Source organism: Megalobrama amblycephala, linkage group LG1 (genome assembly GCF_018812025.1).
Source record: "Megalobrama amblycephala isolate DHTTF-2021 linkage group LG1, ASM1881202v1, whole genome shotgun sequence".
NCBI classification, from domain to species: domain Eukaryota; kingdom Metazoa; phylum Chordata; class Actinopteri; order Cypriniformes; family Xenocyprididae; genus Megalobrama; species Megalobrama amblycephala.
In genome coordinates, this window is record NC_063044.1 from 45,458,468 (window position 1) to 45,477,076 (window position 18,609).

General features: G+C 36.1%; 1 protein-coding gene across 4 annotated transcripts; it reads left to right on the top strand.

Moving 5' to 3' along the window:
* The first annotated feature begins 621 nt into the window (after window positions 1–621).
* wipi1 (WD repeat domain, phosphoinositide interacting 1) lies at window positions 622–13,158 on the top strand. Of its 4 annotated transcripts, none has more exons than XM_048195712.1 (13): window positions 622–980; window positions 2,207–2,289; window positions 3,759–3,928; window positions 4,103–4,199; window positions 4,303–4,400; window positions 4,546–4,638; window positions 6,869–6,939; window positions 7,082–7,189; window positions 7,298–7,462; window positions 7,557–7,664; window positions 9,733–9,863; window positions 9,943–10,043; window positions 12,553–13,158. In XM_048195712.1, exons 1-13 carry the CDS (start codon window positions 907–909, stop codon window positions 12,601–12,603), a joined length of 1,350 nt encoding a protein of 449 aa, XP_048051669.1. In that variant the 5' UTR covers window positions 622–906; the 3' UTR covers window positions 12,604–13,158. The 4 variants fall into 4 exon arrangements, with proteins under 4 accessions (XP_048051669.1, XP_048051679.1, XP_048051673.1 ...); XM_048195722.1 differs by having other exon boundaries at window positions 3,762–3,928; XM_048195716.1 differs by having other exon boundaries at window positions 2,207–2,286.
* The last annotated feature ends 5,451 nt before the right edge of the window (window positions 13,159–18,609 follow it).

Consider the following 18,609-nt stretch of genomic DNA (forward strand, 5'->3'; position numbering starts at 1 on the left):
CAACCGCTGCAAAAGTTTGTTAGATGCAAATGACTACTATGCAAATAAATGATAAACTGATGAGAACCGAGGATTTGACTCATGGGGCAAACAGTAAGTTTATTAGCAGAAATATTTGACATGTTAATGACATATGTTTTATGTATTTTTTATTTGCTGATCAACAAACTGAACTGGAACCGAACACATGACATTTCAATAAACACCATTTTTGATCAAATTTAATCGAGAAAACAAAGTAGACAAACAGCAACATATGACAAAATGTGGGTTCGCTTGAATGTTTTTGAGCATATAATAATGTAATATACCAGGCCAGGATGTCAAGAATCACGTGATGGCGTTTATGAACTGTTCGAAAGAAATGAGTCGCGCTTCCTAAGAATAGTAAATATTGTTCAAAGCAGGGCAGGAATAAAAAGCTGTGAGCGACACTCCATAGATGTATTCGTGAAAATGTTTATGTGTTTAAATTCTCTGAAAAATGTAATACTGCAAAGCCAAGCCACTCCCCATTTTGACTTAATTCCGCACTTACAGCCAATCAGCGTCTCTCTTAGTTGACTCGACCAATCAGCGCTCAGCCGGACGACAACACAGCTCATTTTCCTTCAATCGCTAGTATGTGATGTTGATGTGACGCAACAACTATCAGCTGGGTTTGTTTTGCTTCATTCCCTATGCTCCGCTTGAAGTCGTAAATGTACAAGAACTTGCGTTTTAATCCATTAATGTGAGGCAGAACAATAGCTGAAGCGTTGGAGTAATTTCGTCTTCCACTTTATTCGGACCTTCCCATTTTTCTTCAGTAGGTCTACGCTTTGCCACTATCTTTCCAAGAGGTCCAACCGATCCCAGGCCTCCGATCCAGGGCGGAGGGAGGGAAGGAGGTCGTTGGGAATCGGGATGGAGACCGCGGAGGGAGCCGGCGGTCCTGGCGGGCCGGGGCCGTGCTGCGTCTCCTTCAACCAGGACTCCACGTAAGCGCGCGCTCACATCTGCAGATCAGTCTTGCATCAGCTGCCGAATCCGATATTAACAGCGATTTACCTCACAAGAGGGAATGTCACCCCTGCCTAAAGGATTGTTCGCTGTTTATTGTCTGTTTTGATTATTGCACATCTATAACAAGCCATATCCACTATGTTATAGCAGTGTTTTTACATGCACGATATGATAGATGAGCTTATGTTTGTTTCAGTACTGTTTTTTCAATTGTTGTTCAATGTTTTTTTTTTTTAAGCAGAAATACTTTAAATGGGATTGAACTAATAAACAAAACACAACAACAATACGCTAATATTTATAGATTGGATATGGTTATATGAATCCAGTACATGTTTTTATAGAGGAGAAACTGAATGTTTGTCTTGCCCTAGTTCATGTTTTCTCAGAAGTAGAGCAGAATTTGCAGGATTGTGTGATTCTATTGATCAGTCCACAGTCTCCTGACAAGATGACCCACTCATGTCCTCTTTTCTAGTGGTTGATCACACTGGTTTCTTGTCTTAAAAGTCAAGCACAGCTAATCAAAGACAAAACATGATACTATTGAGAGTCAGTTGATCTGAAATATCGCTCCTTTGAGATTAAAGTCGGCGGTCTCTCTTGGGGCAAAACATATTTGTATTAGAATAATCTGAATTTTGTTATTAATTTGTGTGTATATATATATATATATATATATATATATATATATATATATATATATATATATATATATTAGTCACAGTGGTAATTACCAACATATGTCAGACGCATTCCTGCTGTAAACACAAGGTTTGTTTTGGGTTTCAGCAGTGTGGTCATTGATGGCGGAGACATATTTATGTTCTGCTGTAAAGGTAGAAAAGGACATGCTAAGCACAGGATCTGACATGAACAGCTTTTTCTAGAGGAATGAAGGGCCTGCCAAACAGATGTGGCCTTTCTTTCCTGAAAAAAATAGATCCCAGTACATGCAACAGACCTAAACTCTTCTGTTTTTGTGAAAGCCAAATGATTACACTCAACCTTTGTTAAGAATAACAACAAAATGTTTCTATCTTGAGTCAGAACCTGTGTTGTATTAGGATTTTAAAAGGGCTTTACTTGCCACTTAAAAAGTAAGCGGAAGTGTTGGCCATTGCATCTGTGTTTCCCTTCATTATATGTTGCATCAGCTTTTTGATATTTGATACAGCATCAGGTCTTTTTGTTTTTCCAGGTCTTTGGCTGTGGGCACCAAAACTGGATACAAACTATTCTCCGTGACCTCTGTGGACAAACTGGACTGCATTCATGAGAGTAGTGAGACAATTTCCCATTCTTTTTTGTGTAAATTTTAGATAAATGGCACGTATGGTTGTTTGTCAAACTACAGTGCAATGGGAGGAAACATCATGTGTCATATAACGTAGTTATCATTGGGTGTAGTCACTTTCTAACGAGTCACTTAACAAATAAATTGAAAATGCCATCTCATTTCCTTGGTTTTTTGTTGAGGAAGATAAGAGAATATATCTGACTTTGAAAACATTTTGGAGAAAGTTTAAAACATGAATGTGACCTGTGGTTGCATTGCCAGCATTGATGTTGTGATAATCTCGAGGGTGTAAAGTTGTCCTTGTCTGTTTTGATGGGGTCAGAATGGCTTGTTGGTTTATGTTACATGGTGAAAATGCCTTAAGTGTTAGAGATTGTATCTGCAGTCAGCAACAAAGGTTTCTAGCAGGTAAAAAGCTAAATACAGAGAAACAGCCTGTTTTGCTGATGAGTGTAACATAAAAGGTAAACTTGGAAAATCATAGGGTCAAAATATATGTACAATAACGTAATGGTAAAAAAAATAGTCTAAATAAAATTTAAAAAAAAAGGAAATTTTGAAGTGCGAATCAAAAAATGAAAATAATTAGCTCAGCCTCATATCATTGACAACCTGTATATTTTTATTTCTTTGGAACAAAATGTCCATGTTGTTCTAATTCAAACATCAAAATTGGGATATTTTTTCTGTCAAGCTGCAAAAAAAAAAAAGTGTACATAATGACTGAGTTTAAATGTTATATTTAAAGGCACAATATGTGATTTTTCACCACTAGAGGTCACTTATTCAAAACAAAGGCGTAGCTTGATGACGCCGTGAATGAGCGTGTAAATCATGGGCGTTGTCGTCTTCAGCTCCACAGCTGAAAAGGAAAAGGAATCCGACAGACAGAAATCATGTTCATGGATTAGCTAATGTGTTAAAGTTTTACTAACGTTACAGTGGTATGAAGCAGAACGGGTCGAGAGCCATGGGCTGGAGCGAATGCTAATGATAGACACCTGCGATAATGCAATAATCTAGATCGATATTAATAAAACTGGAAATCGAAGGTAGGTCGCATATGACGTTGTTGACAAGCGACGCAATGACACGGTCCATGTCCTGGTTAAAATTGCAAATTTCTTTGGATTTAAACATTGTCGGAATTATTTGGGATACTGTACAAAAGTCAACAAAATAAATGAATAAAATAAATAAAAACATTGTTCTAGTGATTTTGTATATTTTAATCCAAAAATCCTACATATTGTGCCTTTAAACAATGATTTAATGAGTAATTGACAGCATTTTCATTTTGGATGTTATTTCCCCTTTAAATGTTGCTCATTCTTAAAATAAATGAGGCTTTTGAAATGACCACAAAGTGCATGTTCCTCAACTACATGTGTTTGTGTTTGGCCTTTTTATTTGATGTTGCAGCTAATGTGTCCTTTTCTCTTCTCCCCTTCAGCAGAAACTCCAGACGTGTATATCGTGGAAAGGCTTTTCTCCAGCAGCCTGGTTGTGGTGGTGAGTCAGTCCATGCCACGTCGCATGAATGTCTACCACTTCAAAAAGGGCACAGAGATTTGCAACTACAGCTACTCGAACAACATTCTTGCAGTGCGTCTCAACAGACAGGTAAACACAGCACAGCTGTGCTGCAGCAAGGCACCTGCCACTTATCATTTATACAGCCTCTGGACAAGATGAATGCTTGTCTGTGCTCTTTCCTAGTTGAAAATGTGGAAATGAGCATGTTTGTTAGTGAATATGTAATTTGTTTTTTTGTGTGTGTGTGTGTTTTCGTGGCAGAGACTGGTTGTCTGTCTGGAAGAATCCATCTATATCCACAATATAAAAGACATGAAACTCCTGAAAACCCTTCTCAACACACCATCCAACCCATCAGGTAAGAAGAAAGTTAATCCAGTTAATCTAGAAATATAATATTTAACTGTCTGTTTAAATCTGTATAAATATTAAAATATGAACCCACCCATGTGTTTCTGTAGGTCTCTGTGCTCTCTCCATCAACCATTCCAACTCTTTCCTGGCATATCCAGGCAGTGACACCATCGGAGAAATTATTGTCTATGATGCCAACAATCTGGTAAAAATACTGGCCAAGAAACTGCTCATTTTGGCAGTTCCTTTGGTGGAGTTAGTTGCTAGACATGAGACTGATGATGCCTGTTCTTCAGTCCTGATGCACTATATAAATCTTTGTCTTTGTTTGTGTGTCTTTGTCTGCTCAGAGCACTGTGACCATGATTCCAGCTCACGACAGTCCATTGGCCGCCATCACCTTCAGTGCCTCCGGCACCAGACTGGCCAGTGCTTCTGAAAGGGTAAAGATCCACTATTTATATAGAAACACAGCCGGGTGAACCTCACAAAACCGGTCGAGAACACATCTGGGTCAAAAGAAAGAAATAAGAAATTATGGTTACACTTTACAATAAGGTTCCTTTAATGTATTATCTAACATTAAATAAAAACGTGCAATACATTTGTTGCGGTTTTTATTAATCTTTGTTGATGTTAGTTAATAAAACACAACTGCTCATTGTTAGATTATATTAGCTCAGGGCCATTAAAAAATATTAACATACAACTTTTGAGTTTAATAATGTATCAATAAATGAAGAAATTAACATGAACTAAGATTAATAAATGCTGTATACGTATTTTTCATTGTTAGTGCATGTTAAAGGTCCCGTTCTTCGTGATCCCATGTTTCAAACTTTAGTTAGTGTGTAATGTTGTTGTTAGAGTATAAATAAAATCTGTAAAATTTTAAAGCTCAAAGTTCAATGCCAAGCGAGATATTTTATTTAACAGAAGTCGCCTACATCGAACGGCCAGTTTGGACTACATCCCTCTACTTCCTTCTTTAATGACGTCACTAAAACAGTTTTTTGACTAACCTCCGCCCACAGGAATACACAAGAGTTGCGTTTGTAGAGTGTGTTTGTCGCCATGTCGTCGAAACGCTGTTATTTTCATCCCGCAGTCCAATCACCGGGTCTGATTCCGGCTCAAATTGATAGGGTAAAATTAAAGACATGTTTACAATAACACTGAGCGCGTGCATCTCCACGTTATGGTAAGAGGCGTGACCTTTCCGGGCAAGGTTCGCTAAGCTGTTGTCGAATCACAACACAGGAACCGCTGCACAATCAGAACTCGTTACGTATTTCTGAAGGAGGGACTTCATAGAACAAGGAAGTCATCAGCCCGTTTTTATGACAGTGGAAACAGCGGTATACAGATAAGTAAATTATGTGAAAAATACTGTTTTTTTACACGTGAAACATGAACACATGTTATATTGCACACTATAAACACAATCAAAGCTTCAAAAAAAACACGAAAAACGGGACCTTTAACTAATGTGCAAAGTGATGCCGAAATTATATTTTGCCTGTTTTGGGGAGCATTAAGATTTTTTTGCATTTTGACTATTTTCATGTCAGTTAAGCACACCCCACATTGTCATTACCATGAAGCAAAAAGAACTGTTAGTATTGGGTAGTATTGGTTATAGGGCTTTTATGCTGATTTAAATAAACATTATATTATAATATTTATTGTAATTATAATTATAATAATTGTGTATTTTTAAATGTAATATTTAATTATATTTACATTATTGTAATCTTTTTGACTCCAAGACCCCCCATTGTCCACAACAATATTTGACGGTCCCGTTACCTCTCCAGTTGTTTGTGATTTACTGAATACGATTTTTACTCAGAATTTCTACCTGATAAAATATTTTAGAGCTGTGAAGTAAAATGTGCAGACATATAACAGGTCACAGGATGGCAGGAGAATATGATACAAACAGTCTTTAATCCAAAAATGCACAAAACAAGCATGAGAAACTCAGGAAACACAACCACCTAACATCAGCGACACCGAACAAAGAACTGAATGAAGACAGGACTTAAATACACAGGGGAACTAATGAGTTAATTAACTGAAGGACAGGTGAACGGAGTCATTAATCAAATACACTAGGAAACTAGGCCAAATGTCAGGAACAGCACCAAAACACAATGAAACTAAGCCAAAAACAGAGCATAACAGAATATAATCATTACAACAGGGCTGAGAGTGCTGAAAAGTGCTGAACTGTGAAATATACAGAGCCCCTAAAGGGACATGGTGATGGAAAAAAAATGTGAGATGAGGAAAAAATATATTTCAATGCTTTTTGCATTCACTCACAAAAGTTTCTTGGGGGAACTCAAAAGTTGTCTGAGCGAACGCAGTTTCTCGGGGGACGCAAAACATTTGCAAGGGAACGCAAAGGCATTGACATAATTTATCCCTTTAGGTGCTCCATAGAAATGAAATGTCACAATGAAAAACGATTCTAATGTTCCTAAAATATGCTTTGTTATTCTTTAGGCAAAATATAATGTCTTGTTTTCTTGGTGTTATTTTTTCTTTCGATTTACGGGGCGAAATGCAACCCAGATGTGTTTATGTGAGATTCACATAGTCATACCTTATACACAAACGTAGACACGCAGCGCCGAGCATCTGTCCACTTCTTTTCTGCCGTCTCAGGGCACAGTGATTCGAGTCTTCTCCATTCCAGAGGGACTGCGCTTGTTTGAGTTCCGGCGGGGGATGAAAAGGTACAATGATAATGATGATTCAAAGCTCATAATGAGCAATGAAGATACTTTGATCATACTGAAAGAGAGCTGGAGGAGGTTTTGTGTAAACTGAGGTATGTGTGAGTATGCTTTTGACCTTTGTGTGTCCGTGTCACCAAAGGTATGTCAACATCAGCTCCCTTTCCTTCAGCCCGGATGCTCAGTTCCTCTGTGCCTCAAGCAATACAGAGACGGTGCACATTTTCAAGCTTGAACAGCACAGCCCAAGGTATTGAAAATGCTCCTTGCTCCTTGCTATCTCTTTTTTTACTGTCAAATCTAAACTTTTTCAGTGTTTGTGTTTGTGCTCATCCATGTTTTTGTGTGTCTCTTGCAGTGGGGAGGAGGAAGCTCCCTCTTGGTCAACATATGTAGGTAAGATGTTCACAGCAGCCAGTAGCTACCTCCCAGCACAGGTGTCAGGCATGATGAGTCAAGACCGAGCCTTCGCTACCGTCCGTCTCCAGATGATCGGTCAGAAGAATGTCTGTGCCCTGGCAACGTGAGTCCTGCAGTCATTACACAGCAATATAGAATGCGTAACATAGTATTTACTGAGAAAAAAACTCATTCTTGAGTTTCACTTGACCAATCAGAATCCAGAAGCTTCCACGTTTGCTTGTGGCCTCCTCTGATGGGCAGCTATTCATCTATAACATTGACCCTCAAGATGGGGGTGAGTGCACTCTGGTGCAGAAGCACAGGTGAGTCTTCACTCTTTTAAACCAATGAATTATAACTATAAGCTTGTGTGGTAGGTTTTTAAAAATAGTACATAACAAATTAAACATTTCTGTTTTTGTGCTATACATACTTTCCTGCTGGATTCCATTGTAAGTGCTCAGGCAACTGGATGAGTTCAAAAGGCTTCAAACTTTAAAGGATTAGTTCACTTCAGAATTAAAATTCCCTGATAATTTACTCACCCTCATGTCATCCAAGATGTTCATGTCTTTCTCTCTTCAGTGGAAAAGAAAGAAGGTTTTTGATGAAAACATTCCAGGATTTTTCTCCTTATAGTGGACTTCAGTGGAGCCCAAACGGTTGAAGGTCAAAATTACAGTTTCAGTGCAGCTTCAAAGGGCACTACATGCTCTCAGACGAGGAATAAGGGTCTTATCTAGTGAAACGATCAGTCATTTTCTAAAAAAAAAAAAAAAGTATATACTTTTTAATTTATATACGCATTATGTAATCATGTTGGAAAGGTCACACGTGACGTAGGCGGAAGTACCAATCCAGTAGTGAATGTGCAAAGACTAAATCTAACGCCTTTACAAAAAAAGGTAAAAACGATGTCAGATGATTTTGAAGTTGGAGGAGAAAATGAGATCAAAATGAAAGGAGAAATTATTATTTTTTTGGTACCTCCACCCACGTCACGCGTGACCTTTCAACGTGATTACGTAATGCGTGAACCACCGCAGATTAGTCCAAGACCAGCATTTGTGGTTAAGTATATAACTTTAATTTTATTTTTTAAAAATGACTGATCGTTTCACTAGATAAGACCCTTATTCCTCGTCTGGGATCGTGTAGAATGCTTTGAAGCTGCACTGAAACTGTAATTTTGACCTTCAACCGTTTGGTGCCCGTTGAAGTACACTATATGAAGAAAAATCCTGGAATGTTTTCCTCAAAAACCTTAATTTCTTTTCGACTGAAGAAAGAAAGACATAAACATTTTGGATGACATGGGGGTATGAGTGAATTTTCAGGAAATTTGAATTCTGAAGTGAACTAATCCTTTAAATCTGTCCACTAAAAATGATAACAATTGATTGACTAATTCGTTCAGTGACTTTTTCTGCATTTTACATCATCATGCCAGTGGATGGCGACAAGTAACTGTCTTTTTATGCATTATGACTCAAGTGACCCAAGTGATTCATTGAAAAGAATGAACAAAACAAGTTTTATTACAATGTGCATGCCTACAGTTCTACTGAGATACTACAGAAAGAGTGTTTAGTAAAATGCAGCAGTGTTTTTCCCCACAAACGTATAGTTTTGTCAGTTAGCTAAAACTAAAACTAAAATTATTAAATCATTTTGGTCAATTGAAATCTAAAATAAAATTAAAGTAGTTAAAAACTTAAACTTATAAAACTTATTAAAAAATAAGCCTTAGAAACTAAGAAAAGTTGAAAATAGTATTAAAATTACTGAAACTAAATCTTAAATAAAATAAAGCAAAATAGAAATATAAAAAACCTAAAAATGACAATAGCACATAACAAAATATAATGCAAACTGAAAACATAAAAATAAAAGCTAAAAATCTAAATAAATACTATAATAGTGTATAAATAATACTAAAATAACACTGTAAATGACAAAAAGAAATCTAAATAGTCAAATGTGGGTCATAACTTATCAAGATATAACATCAACAACAAAAAATAGGCCTAAATAAATTAATAGTTTCTTAGTTCATTTTAATTATGTGTGGTCAGCAGTAAGTTTTACACATTCATAATTCTTCCACCCCTTTTCTTTTATTGCTGTGAATGATATTGACTCAAATGCCGGACTGAGCAAACGACATGCCCACTCTCGTTCAGTCACTGACTCAGCAAATTCTCGTTCATGAATGAGGTGACCCGATTCATTCAATCCATTTACGAACATGAGGTCAACATATTTTTAAGGCACAGCAGTTTCAAAATTCATGTTTTAGGTATGTCTCTGTGCACTTTATATCATAGGTCAAAACAAAAGTCTCTTTATAAGCACAGACTTTATTTAACTGAAGTCACCTTTAACCCCCAGGCTGTTTGGATCAGATAAAGAGTGGGAGGAGACCGAGAAATCTGAACTCATGGAGCCACCGCAAGCATGCCAGTCATATGCTGCCACTGTGGCCATCCCCACCTCTGGACCGGTTACAGCCACTCTCACAGGTACCATAACACCCTTAAACACACACATTCATTCACATTTGAACTCATTTTCATGATCACCCAACTGTGTTCTTCTCAGGGTACTCAGAGGATGGGGGAGCCAAGAAGGGCGAGGTGATTCCCGAGCACGAGTTCGCAGCAGGGCCGGTGTGTCTGGACGACGAAACGGAATTTCCTCCCGTGAGCATTCGCTAACCACTCCAAGTCAAAGCGCCGGTGTTGTACTCCAAGTGTATGGGGTTGTCTTGTCCCTCTGTCCACAAGCAATCAAATTAAGTGTGATTTATTATTTTTAACCAAACCAACACCAGCCTGTTCAGGTCTGATGATGGAAAGCAGTTCACAATATTGCATTTTACCAGGACCAAATGTTGCTGTTGAATCACATCACAAGCTGAATATGTTGTTTCTTACACAACATAAATGACAAATATCACTTCAGACATTACTTCTTTGAAATATGAAATCATTTAGTATTTATTTCAGTGGTATTACTCTGTATTTGGACTGAAATAATGCTACATTAATGTTAGTATTTAGCCTGAAAAAAAGATGTTAAGTGCAGGGTGAATACAGGCAAAGTGGGACACTTAAAAGTACACTATGTAACTTTTGGCCCTCTAGCAGAGCAAGCAAAACCGCATGCATTTTGCGGAAGAACATTTACGTTTTAGTTGAGTTTTGCGGATGAATATGGTTATCCTACTGCTAATAAAACATTCACTACTAGGCTTAAGAGATATAACCAGTTTAGATGCAAAGGATGTTAGTGAGCTACATATGTCAAATTATCTGTTCAATACAGTACCTTACTCACCTGTTGAGTAATAAAAACACCATCTCTGCGTCGCTTTTACAACATTCCCTCGGTTCTTGCTGAAATCTCCGATATGGACAAGCCAATGTTGATTCTTGTTTTATTACGAGCTGTCGCATTCACTTTTTACCATTAGACTCTCCTCTTTTCAGTGTTTTTTTAAAAGCAGGTGATTCCCCTGAGCTGCTCCATGTCAACTTTACTCTTTCATTGTGACTAACCTTTAACACTCTCACACCATACATGCGACTAAGTAGCTGGAGCAACTTTTCTACGTTTACAAATATGACCGTCCCGTCAGGTCTAAAATATAAACACTTGTAATAGGCTTACCATAGAGAATCAGGACAAAAACACATTTATGAAGAAGGATTGAAGATGTATTGACTCATTTAAATTTTAGTTTTGAACAAAAAAAGTTACATAGTGTACCTTTTAAGCATAAACATTATTACTAAAAAAAATAGCATTTAGTTCATATAAATACTATGTGATTAAATATCATTCAAATGTTTGGGGTCAGTAAGATTTTTTTTTTTTTTTTAAAGAAATTAATACTTTTATTCAGCAAGGATGCATTAAATTAATTAAAAGTGACCATAAATCCATTTATAATGTTATAAAAGATTTCTGTTTTAAATAAATGCTGTTCTTATTAACTTTCTATTTATAAAAAATCCTGGAAAAATGTATCATGGTTTCTATAAAAATATGAACTATTTTCAACATTGATAGTAATGTTCTTGAGCATCAAATCATCATATAAGAATGATTTCTGAAGGATCATCTGACACTGAAAACTGGAGAAATTATTACATTACGTTATAAATAAAATATATTAAAATAGAAAACAGTTATTTTAAATTGTAATAATATTTTACAATAGTACTGTTTTACTGCATTTGTGAACAAATAAATACAGCCTTGGTGAGCAGTAGAAACTTCCTTTAAAAACATTTAAAAAATCTTACAGACTCAAAACTTTTGAACGGTGGTGTACATTTAGCAAATCGAATCCTAATTTTAAAAACAAAGGCAGTGACAAATCATCCAAAAGTGTTTCACTTTATATGTATTCATCTTAGATTTTCTGACATTTTCTGACACTAAACCAGCTTTTGCAGTTTTAGCCTAATCTTGTATACATGGACGTGAGCAGAAGTTAGTTGACTGATTCGTTTGTTTGTGCACAGACAGGACAAAGATATGAATGCATTGAAAGTCATTCATCAATCTCTCTCATTCTGTTTTGATGCTGGGTTCATTCATCACCATTGCTATGTTAGATAACTGTAACTATAAAAACTCTTTTTCTATTTCAGTCTAAATATCATGATGTCAAACACATTTTTGACTATGCACACACACACACACAACATACAGGAGTATTTCAGTTCAAACACACTACTACACCTTATATTCTGAACAAATCTCAATGGATTAATAGGATTTTACTGAAGATATTTTACAATGTGAACGATCTCAAGATCAAGTGGAGATGCTAGAAATAATGCTTTCCATTGATGTAGTGCTCACTTAACTCCACATGGTGGAGCACTTGTAGTTTCCAACAGGCCTTGTTACCGCTAAAACATCCTAACTTGTTTTGATAGATCAGAAACGCTAGTCTTTCAGATAGTTTAATAACGGTCGCTTAAATGGAGGAGCTCAGGACTCTGATGTCAGAAGGATTTATAAGATATCAATTTGAACTTACATACTCAGATGCCATTGCTATTGCTTTTGTATACCTTCCGAGTGTCATTGTGACTAACTGATATGGGTCAAACATGTTCTCAGCTAGCTCCTGTATCTGTCTATAACACACCCATGGCTGAGGGAACAATAAAGCTCTGTTCTGGTTTCCGGTAGATAAATTGGTGCCGTGACGGATCTGGGCGAGGCAAGGGGAGACGACCGTGAGAGGGTAGAGAACAGGTGGAGGCCGCAACTGTCGCAGGAGGATCCTCAGTGCATGAGCAAGGACATACAAATAATGATAAAAACAAAGAAAAAACTAACTTAAGGGTGCTAAATTATTAACGGAACGGTTGAAATGCTAATATCTTAAATTGAGTTGATCAGGGATTTGGGTCGTTGTCACTCAATCCCCTGAAGGGTGTGTTATAAATGAGGTGCATGACTGAAATATAACCACATATTGTTCTAGTTATGTAACACATTGTATTAATTCAGTTGTAATACTGTAGCATTTTATTCTTTTAATTTATAACACCATCATATTGAATCATAAGAGAAGAGGAATTACTTTTTTATATATGTGTTTTGCTGTATTGATACTTAATATGTTTACATGTTACCATCCTGAATACTAATACAGCGGGATGTTTTGTATGTATGTGCCTATGATATTACTTGTGAGAGTGCAAAGTATTTTGCTGGATTGCTCAAGACCAAAAGATAAAAAAAGAAATGAATATGTAGGAAATATATTAGGAATGAAATTATGCAAAGCAGCTCCTGTCTCCTGTGGTCTTTTCTTTATCAAATTATTTGTTACAAAGATATAGTCTATCATTCAAAGGGTCTTTTTTTGTTTTTGAAAGAAATTGTTACTTATTGTTATTCAGCATGTATGTATTTAAATTGATTCAAATTGAACTTTCTATTCATCACATTTTCCACAAATATATAAAGCAGCACAACTGTTTTCAACATTGATAACAGTAAGAAATGTTTCTTGAGCATCAAATCATCATATTAGACTGATTTCTGAAGGATCATGTGACACTGAAGACTGGAGTAATGATGCTGAAAATTCAGCTTTTCCCTCACTAGAATAAATTACATTTTAAAATATATTAAAACAGAAAACAGTCGTTTTAAATTGCAGTATTATTTCACAGTATTACTGCTTTACTGCATTTTAGATCAAATAAATGTATAGCCTTGGAGAGCATAAGTGACTTCTTTCACAAACTTTATTATTTTTTATATATATCTAATTTTATATCTTACTGACCCGATTTGACATGACTAAACAGCTTGTTTTGTGCCATTTTTCTGAAGTTATCACCAGCCAACCTGATAAAAAAAAAAAAAAAAAATTATATTGGAGAAAGACTGAGGACACCATGAACATTTCTATGGCTAACGTCATCTATTTTAAACAAGTATTTGTGTCATAGGTCACATTAGATAGACTTAGTCTTTCTAATAGTTGATTTTAAAGATGAATTGTAAAAAATAAAGGATTGCATAGAAATGTATTTTTCAAATTGAGATGCTTTTGTCTTCATTGTTCAGATTTGATAGTCTGGCACACATCAACAGAGATCTTGAGATCCTTTATACCAGTGGTTCCCAACCTTTTTAGCATGGAGTACCCCCTGAAGGGATTACCCCAGTTACACCTTTACCATTAAGGGACAATATTTGCCCCCTAAATTGATTTTCCAGTGCAAATGTTTACCTTTATGAATAACTTTATAAAATAAATAATGTTTTAAATAAAAAAATGTTCAATAGAGCAATATGCAATGATTGTAAAACTAAGTAAAACTTTTAAATATTAAACTGAAACCGCCAGTAGGTGGCAGCAAGTCACTGTTTTTATAATGAGTCATCGAGTCATTCATTCAGTAACGAAGCAAGTGGCTGTGAATGAATCATTGAATCACTGACTCTCACGAAGCCGCAGAATTGTTCGCGAAACACAGACGTGTGTTGTAGTTCTGCTGTGGTTTTCTTTAGAACCATTATTTCATTGCAAAATAGAGTAAATACTGACATTACTGTGTTTAAAATGTACGTTTAGTTTTTTGACCTGTTGTATAATAATGTCACGTTTGCAGTCATGTGGATATTTGGGAACAATTGCATTCTTGCTCATCATTAAATACAACCTCACACAAGGTATGTTTTTGTATCGGAGAAAGTTTGAGCCTTAAATCAAAATTAATCCATTATCTGTGTCTATATTTGTTCTTCATGCGAGTAAGTGCTAAATCTCTACTTTTACAAAGGTGTATTGTCGAGAACGACAGTAATTTAGCGCGATTTAAGGCAGCAGACTCGGCACGCAATCTATCATATAGGCCTACATGCTGCTTCTGTACAGTCATTTTTGACTGCAAATGATGAGGTAATTTGATTAAATGTACTGAATTTACGACATGTTTGCAGTTAGAAATACATGCTCGATTTTAATATTATTTTTATGTAGAATTAAATGAACTACTCAGCATTTTGTTCGCGTACGCCCTTTTGTCACCTCATGTACCCCAGTTTGGGAAGCGCTGCTTTATACCAATACATATGAAGTGTGAGTTTGTATGTAGCAATCCTTTTACAGTGCAAGCAAAGCATGTCATGGTCAATAACACTGCAAAATGGTATAGGATATAAGCTTGTACAAATATGAGATAATTAAAGGGTTAGTTCACCCAAAAATGAAAATTCTGTCATTAATTACTCACCCTCATGTCGATCCACACCCGTAAGACCTTCGTTCATTTTCAGAACACAAATTAAGATATTTTTTGATGAAATCCGATGGCTCAGTGAGGCCTCTATTGACAGCAATGACATTTCCTCTCTCAAGATCCATTAATGTACTAAAAACATATTTAAATCAGTTCATTAAGCTTCGGAGTGTTATGAATCTTTTGTGTCGAATCATGATTCGGATCGCGTGTCAAACCGCCAAGCTGCTGAAATCACGTGACTTTGGCGCTCCGAACCGCTGATGCGACACAAAAGATTCATTATGCTCTGAAGCTTCATGAAGCAGTGTTTTGAAATCAGCCATCACTAAATAAGTCGTTATTGGATTGGATTGAACTTTATTGTCCAGTCTGTTTTCACAGAGAGGAAATTTTTCTTTGACACTGTAACATACATTCACTACTTAGAAATCACATCACACATCAACAACACAATTCTATAATTAAACACTGTAAGAAAGAAAAATTAAAAATATCAACAGCCATTCTATCATTTCAATTAAAATACTGTACGATTCAAGATAATCACTGCCAATGGAAAAAAAGATCTTTTAAAGACATTTTTTCTAGCCAAGGGAATTTTTAGTCTACGTCCAGATGGGAGCAATTCAAAAGCAGAGTGAAGAGGATGTGTGTTATCTTTAAAAATCGCAATTGCCATTTTACCCATGAAATGATCGAACAAGCACTGAAGTGGCTGTTGTTTTTGTCCAGTAATCTTATTTGCTTGATTAATTATTTGTGAGAGTTTGTTCTTTTGTTTTAATGTTAGATTGCCGTACCATGAAACAATATTATATGTGAGAATACTCTCTATCATTGATCGATATAACATGGTTAGGGTCTGCTGACCGATATTAAAGCTTCTCAGTTTCCTGAGGAGACCCAAGCGTTGTCGTGCTTTTTTATGAATGTACTCCACATTACTTTCAAAATTAAGTTTCTCATCTATAATTGTACCCAAATATTTAAAATTCGAGACCTGCTCTACAGTTTTTTCCTTTATAACAACTGGTTTATATTCAGATACGGTATCTACTCTTCTCAACTGATTTCTCAAACATAGCTCCTTTGTCTTTTCAATATTAAGATATAAAAAACTACTCTCAAACCAACAAATAATACTGTCAATATACTCAAAATATGAGGTGCAGTTCATTTCTTTCTGACATGAAACCAATGCCATATCATCGGCATATTTTATAAGGGTAAGGTTATCGTCATTGCACTCAAAATAATGAATAATGAATAATGAATAAATAATGAAAACTATCGTCATTATTTTGTTTTTTTGTTGCACCAAAAATATTCTCGTCGCTTTATAATATTATTATTGAACCACTGTACTCACATGAACTGATTTAAATATGTTTTTAGTACATTAATGGATCTTGAGAGAGGAAATGTCATTGCTGGCTATGCAGGCCTCACAGAGCCATCGGATTTCATCAAAAATATCTTAATATGTGTTCTGAAGATTAACGAAGGTCTTACGGGTGTGGAACAGCATAAGGGTGGGTAATTGACATTATTTTAATTTTTGGGTGAACTAACCCATTAAGGCAAGAATAATCCCTTGGTTATATACTGTTTCAGCATGAGTACAAGAAAGAGATAGAAAACTTTAGAAATGATCATCCTTTCAAGTGAACAGGAGCACTGCAGTATAGTGTGAGAAATCAGCTGTACTACACTGGTCAGTATTTGTTTTGAAAGGCAAAAGAACATGTTGAGCTTTGGGCACAATCCAGTCAAAACAACTCTGTTGATCCCACAGCTCTCTGTTCAACTTCTGAGGTCATTTCCAGTTCCAGTTTCTCTGAATTTGCTTGTAAAAGGATATTAATTGGGATACTAATGATAGTTTATTGGTTAGGTTATGTAATTCTGTATGTCCTGAAAGTTTAAAGGCCCAGAGTTATTGATAAACAGAGTTCAAATACAGGGCATGGCATTGAGACAGGACTGGTGTTGTGACAACAGAGTCTGGATGCAGCAGATGAGGTTAAAGGTCAGAGTGAACAACAGAGCTGATAAGTGAAATGAAGTAAGCACTCTCATGACCTGCTCATGTCAGCGAAGGACAAACAGATGGAAAAGAACTGTTTCAACATGACATGTAAGCACATTTATGAGTGTAAATGTATTTTATACGGAGTCTGAAATGATACATGATTTACAGCTTCATGTCCAACAAGACATGCAGCTGAGCAGGGTAAAACTTTACAGTAAGTTCCTATATATAACAATAGTTAAAGGGTTAGTTCACCCAAAAATGAAAATTCTGTCATTTATTACTCACCCTCATGTCGTTCCACACCCGTAAGACCTTCATTCATCTTCAGAACACAAATTACTCCACAAATTACATTCTCTTACGCAGTTTACATTCAGCGCTTCCAGGGCCTACGTCACAGCGGCGGCTCAGTATTGGCCGACGCTGATCATGTGAGCAGCACGACGCATGTGTGTGGTGCTGAAGCAGGAGCTGGACAATAATGAGCCAGCTTTCTGATGTAGAACCTGGAAGTGCTGCACTGTGTTTACTACATAAACAGTGTAGTAGAATGACACAGAAGTGAAGATATTGTTGAATAAAGTCTTTAGTCTTTAGTCTTAACAATGTCTTTAGTAGCTTTCTGGACTTTAAAAGTTGTGGTTAAATTGGAGGAGTAAAAGAGCTTTTGGATTTCATCAAAAATATCTTAATTTGTGTTTTGAAGATGAACGAAGGTCTTACAGGTGTGGAACAACATGAGGGTGAGTAATAAATGACAGAATTTTCATTTTTGGGTGAACTAACTTAAAAGTCCTTGAACGTTTCATTTCATTTAAGAAACATCTTACAGTGTAAACAACGAATGTGTCATCAAATAAAAAGTAACTGTGCTGGTTAGAATGTTTTTGCATACAGTAAAACAGATCATAAGAATGGCTCATTTAGAATAAATCCATAAATTTAAGCCACTTTTCAACTAGAAAGCATTACAATGAAAGAGTGACACTGTTCTTCAGCTTTCCCAGCTGTGAGTATTTGCGTATATTACATTCCAGTGTAGGGCTGGGCTAGAGTCAAATAAAGGCTAGTCATTTATCAAATATATTAACAAATGCAAAGTATTTCATCAAAGCAACACACACCTGGAAGAGAAAAAGGATAAAACAGCAAACATAAATTCACCAGTCTGAAAAGCTTCTAATATCTGGAACCTTTTGATGCCTCCAAGAAGATAAAAAATGCAATTCTCAGAACAGTATATTAATGATAAACTCTTAAAGTATTTACCTAAAAGCACTCAAATGCACACACTCCCGAGTTTTTGCATTAGAAAAATTTAATTTTAAAAAGCGGGCCTGACATGTGTGATAAATGAGCTGTCCAGGGTACTGAATAATATTGCATCTTCTGCTTAGGTAGACAGGGTTTGGCACAGACACACACACATACCTGTGATACATCTCC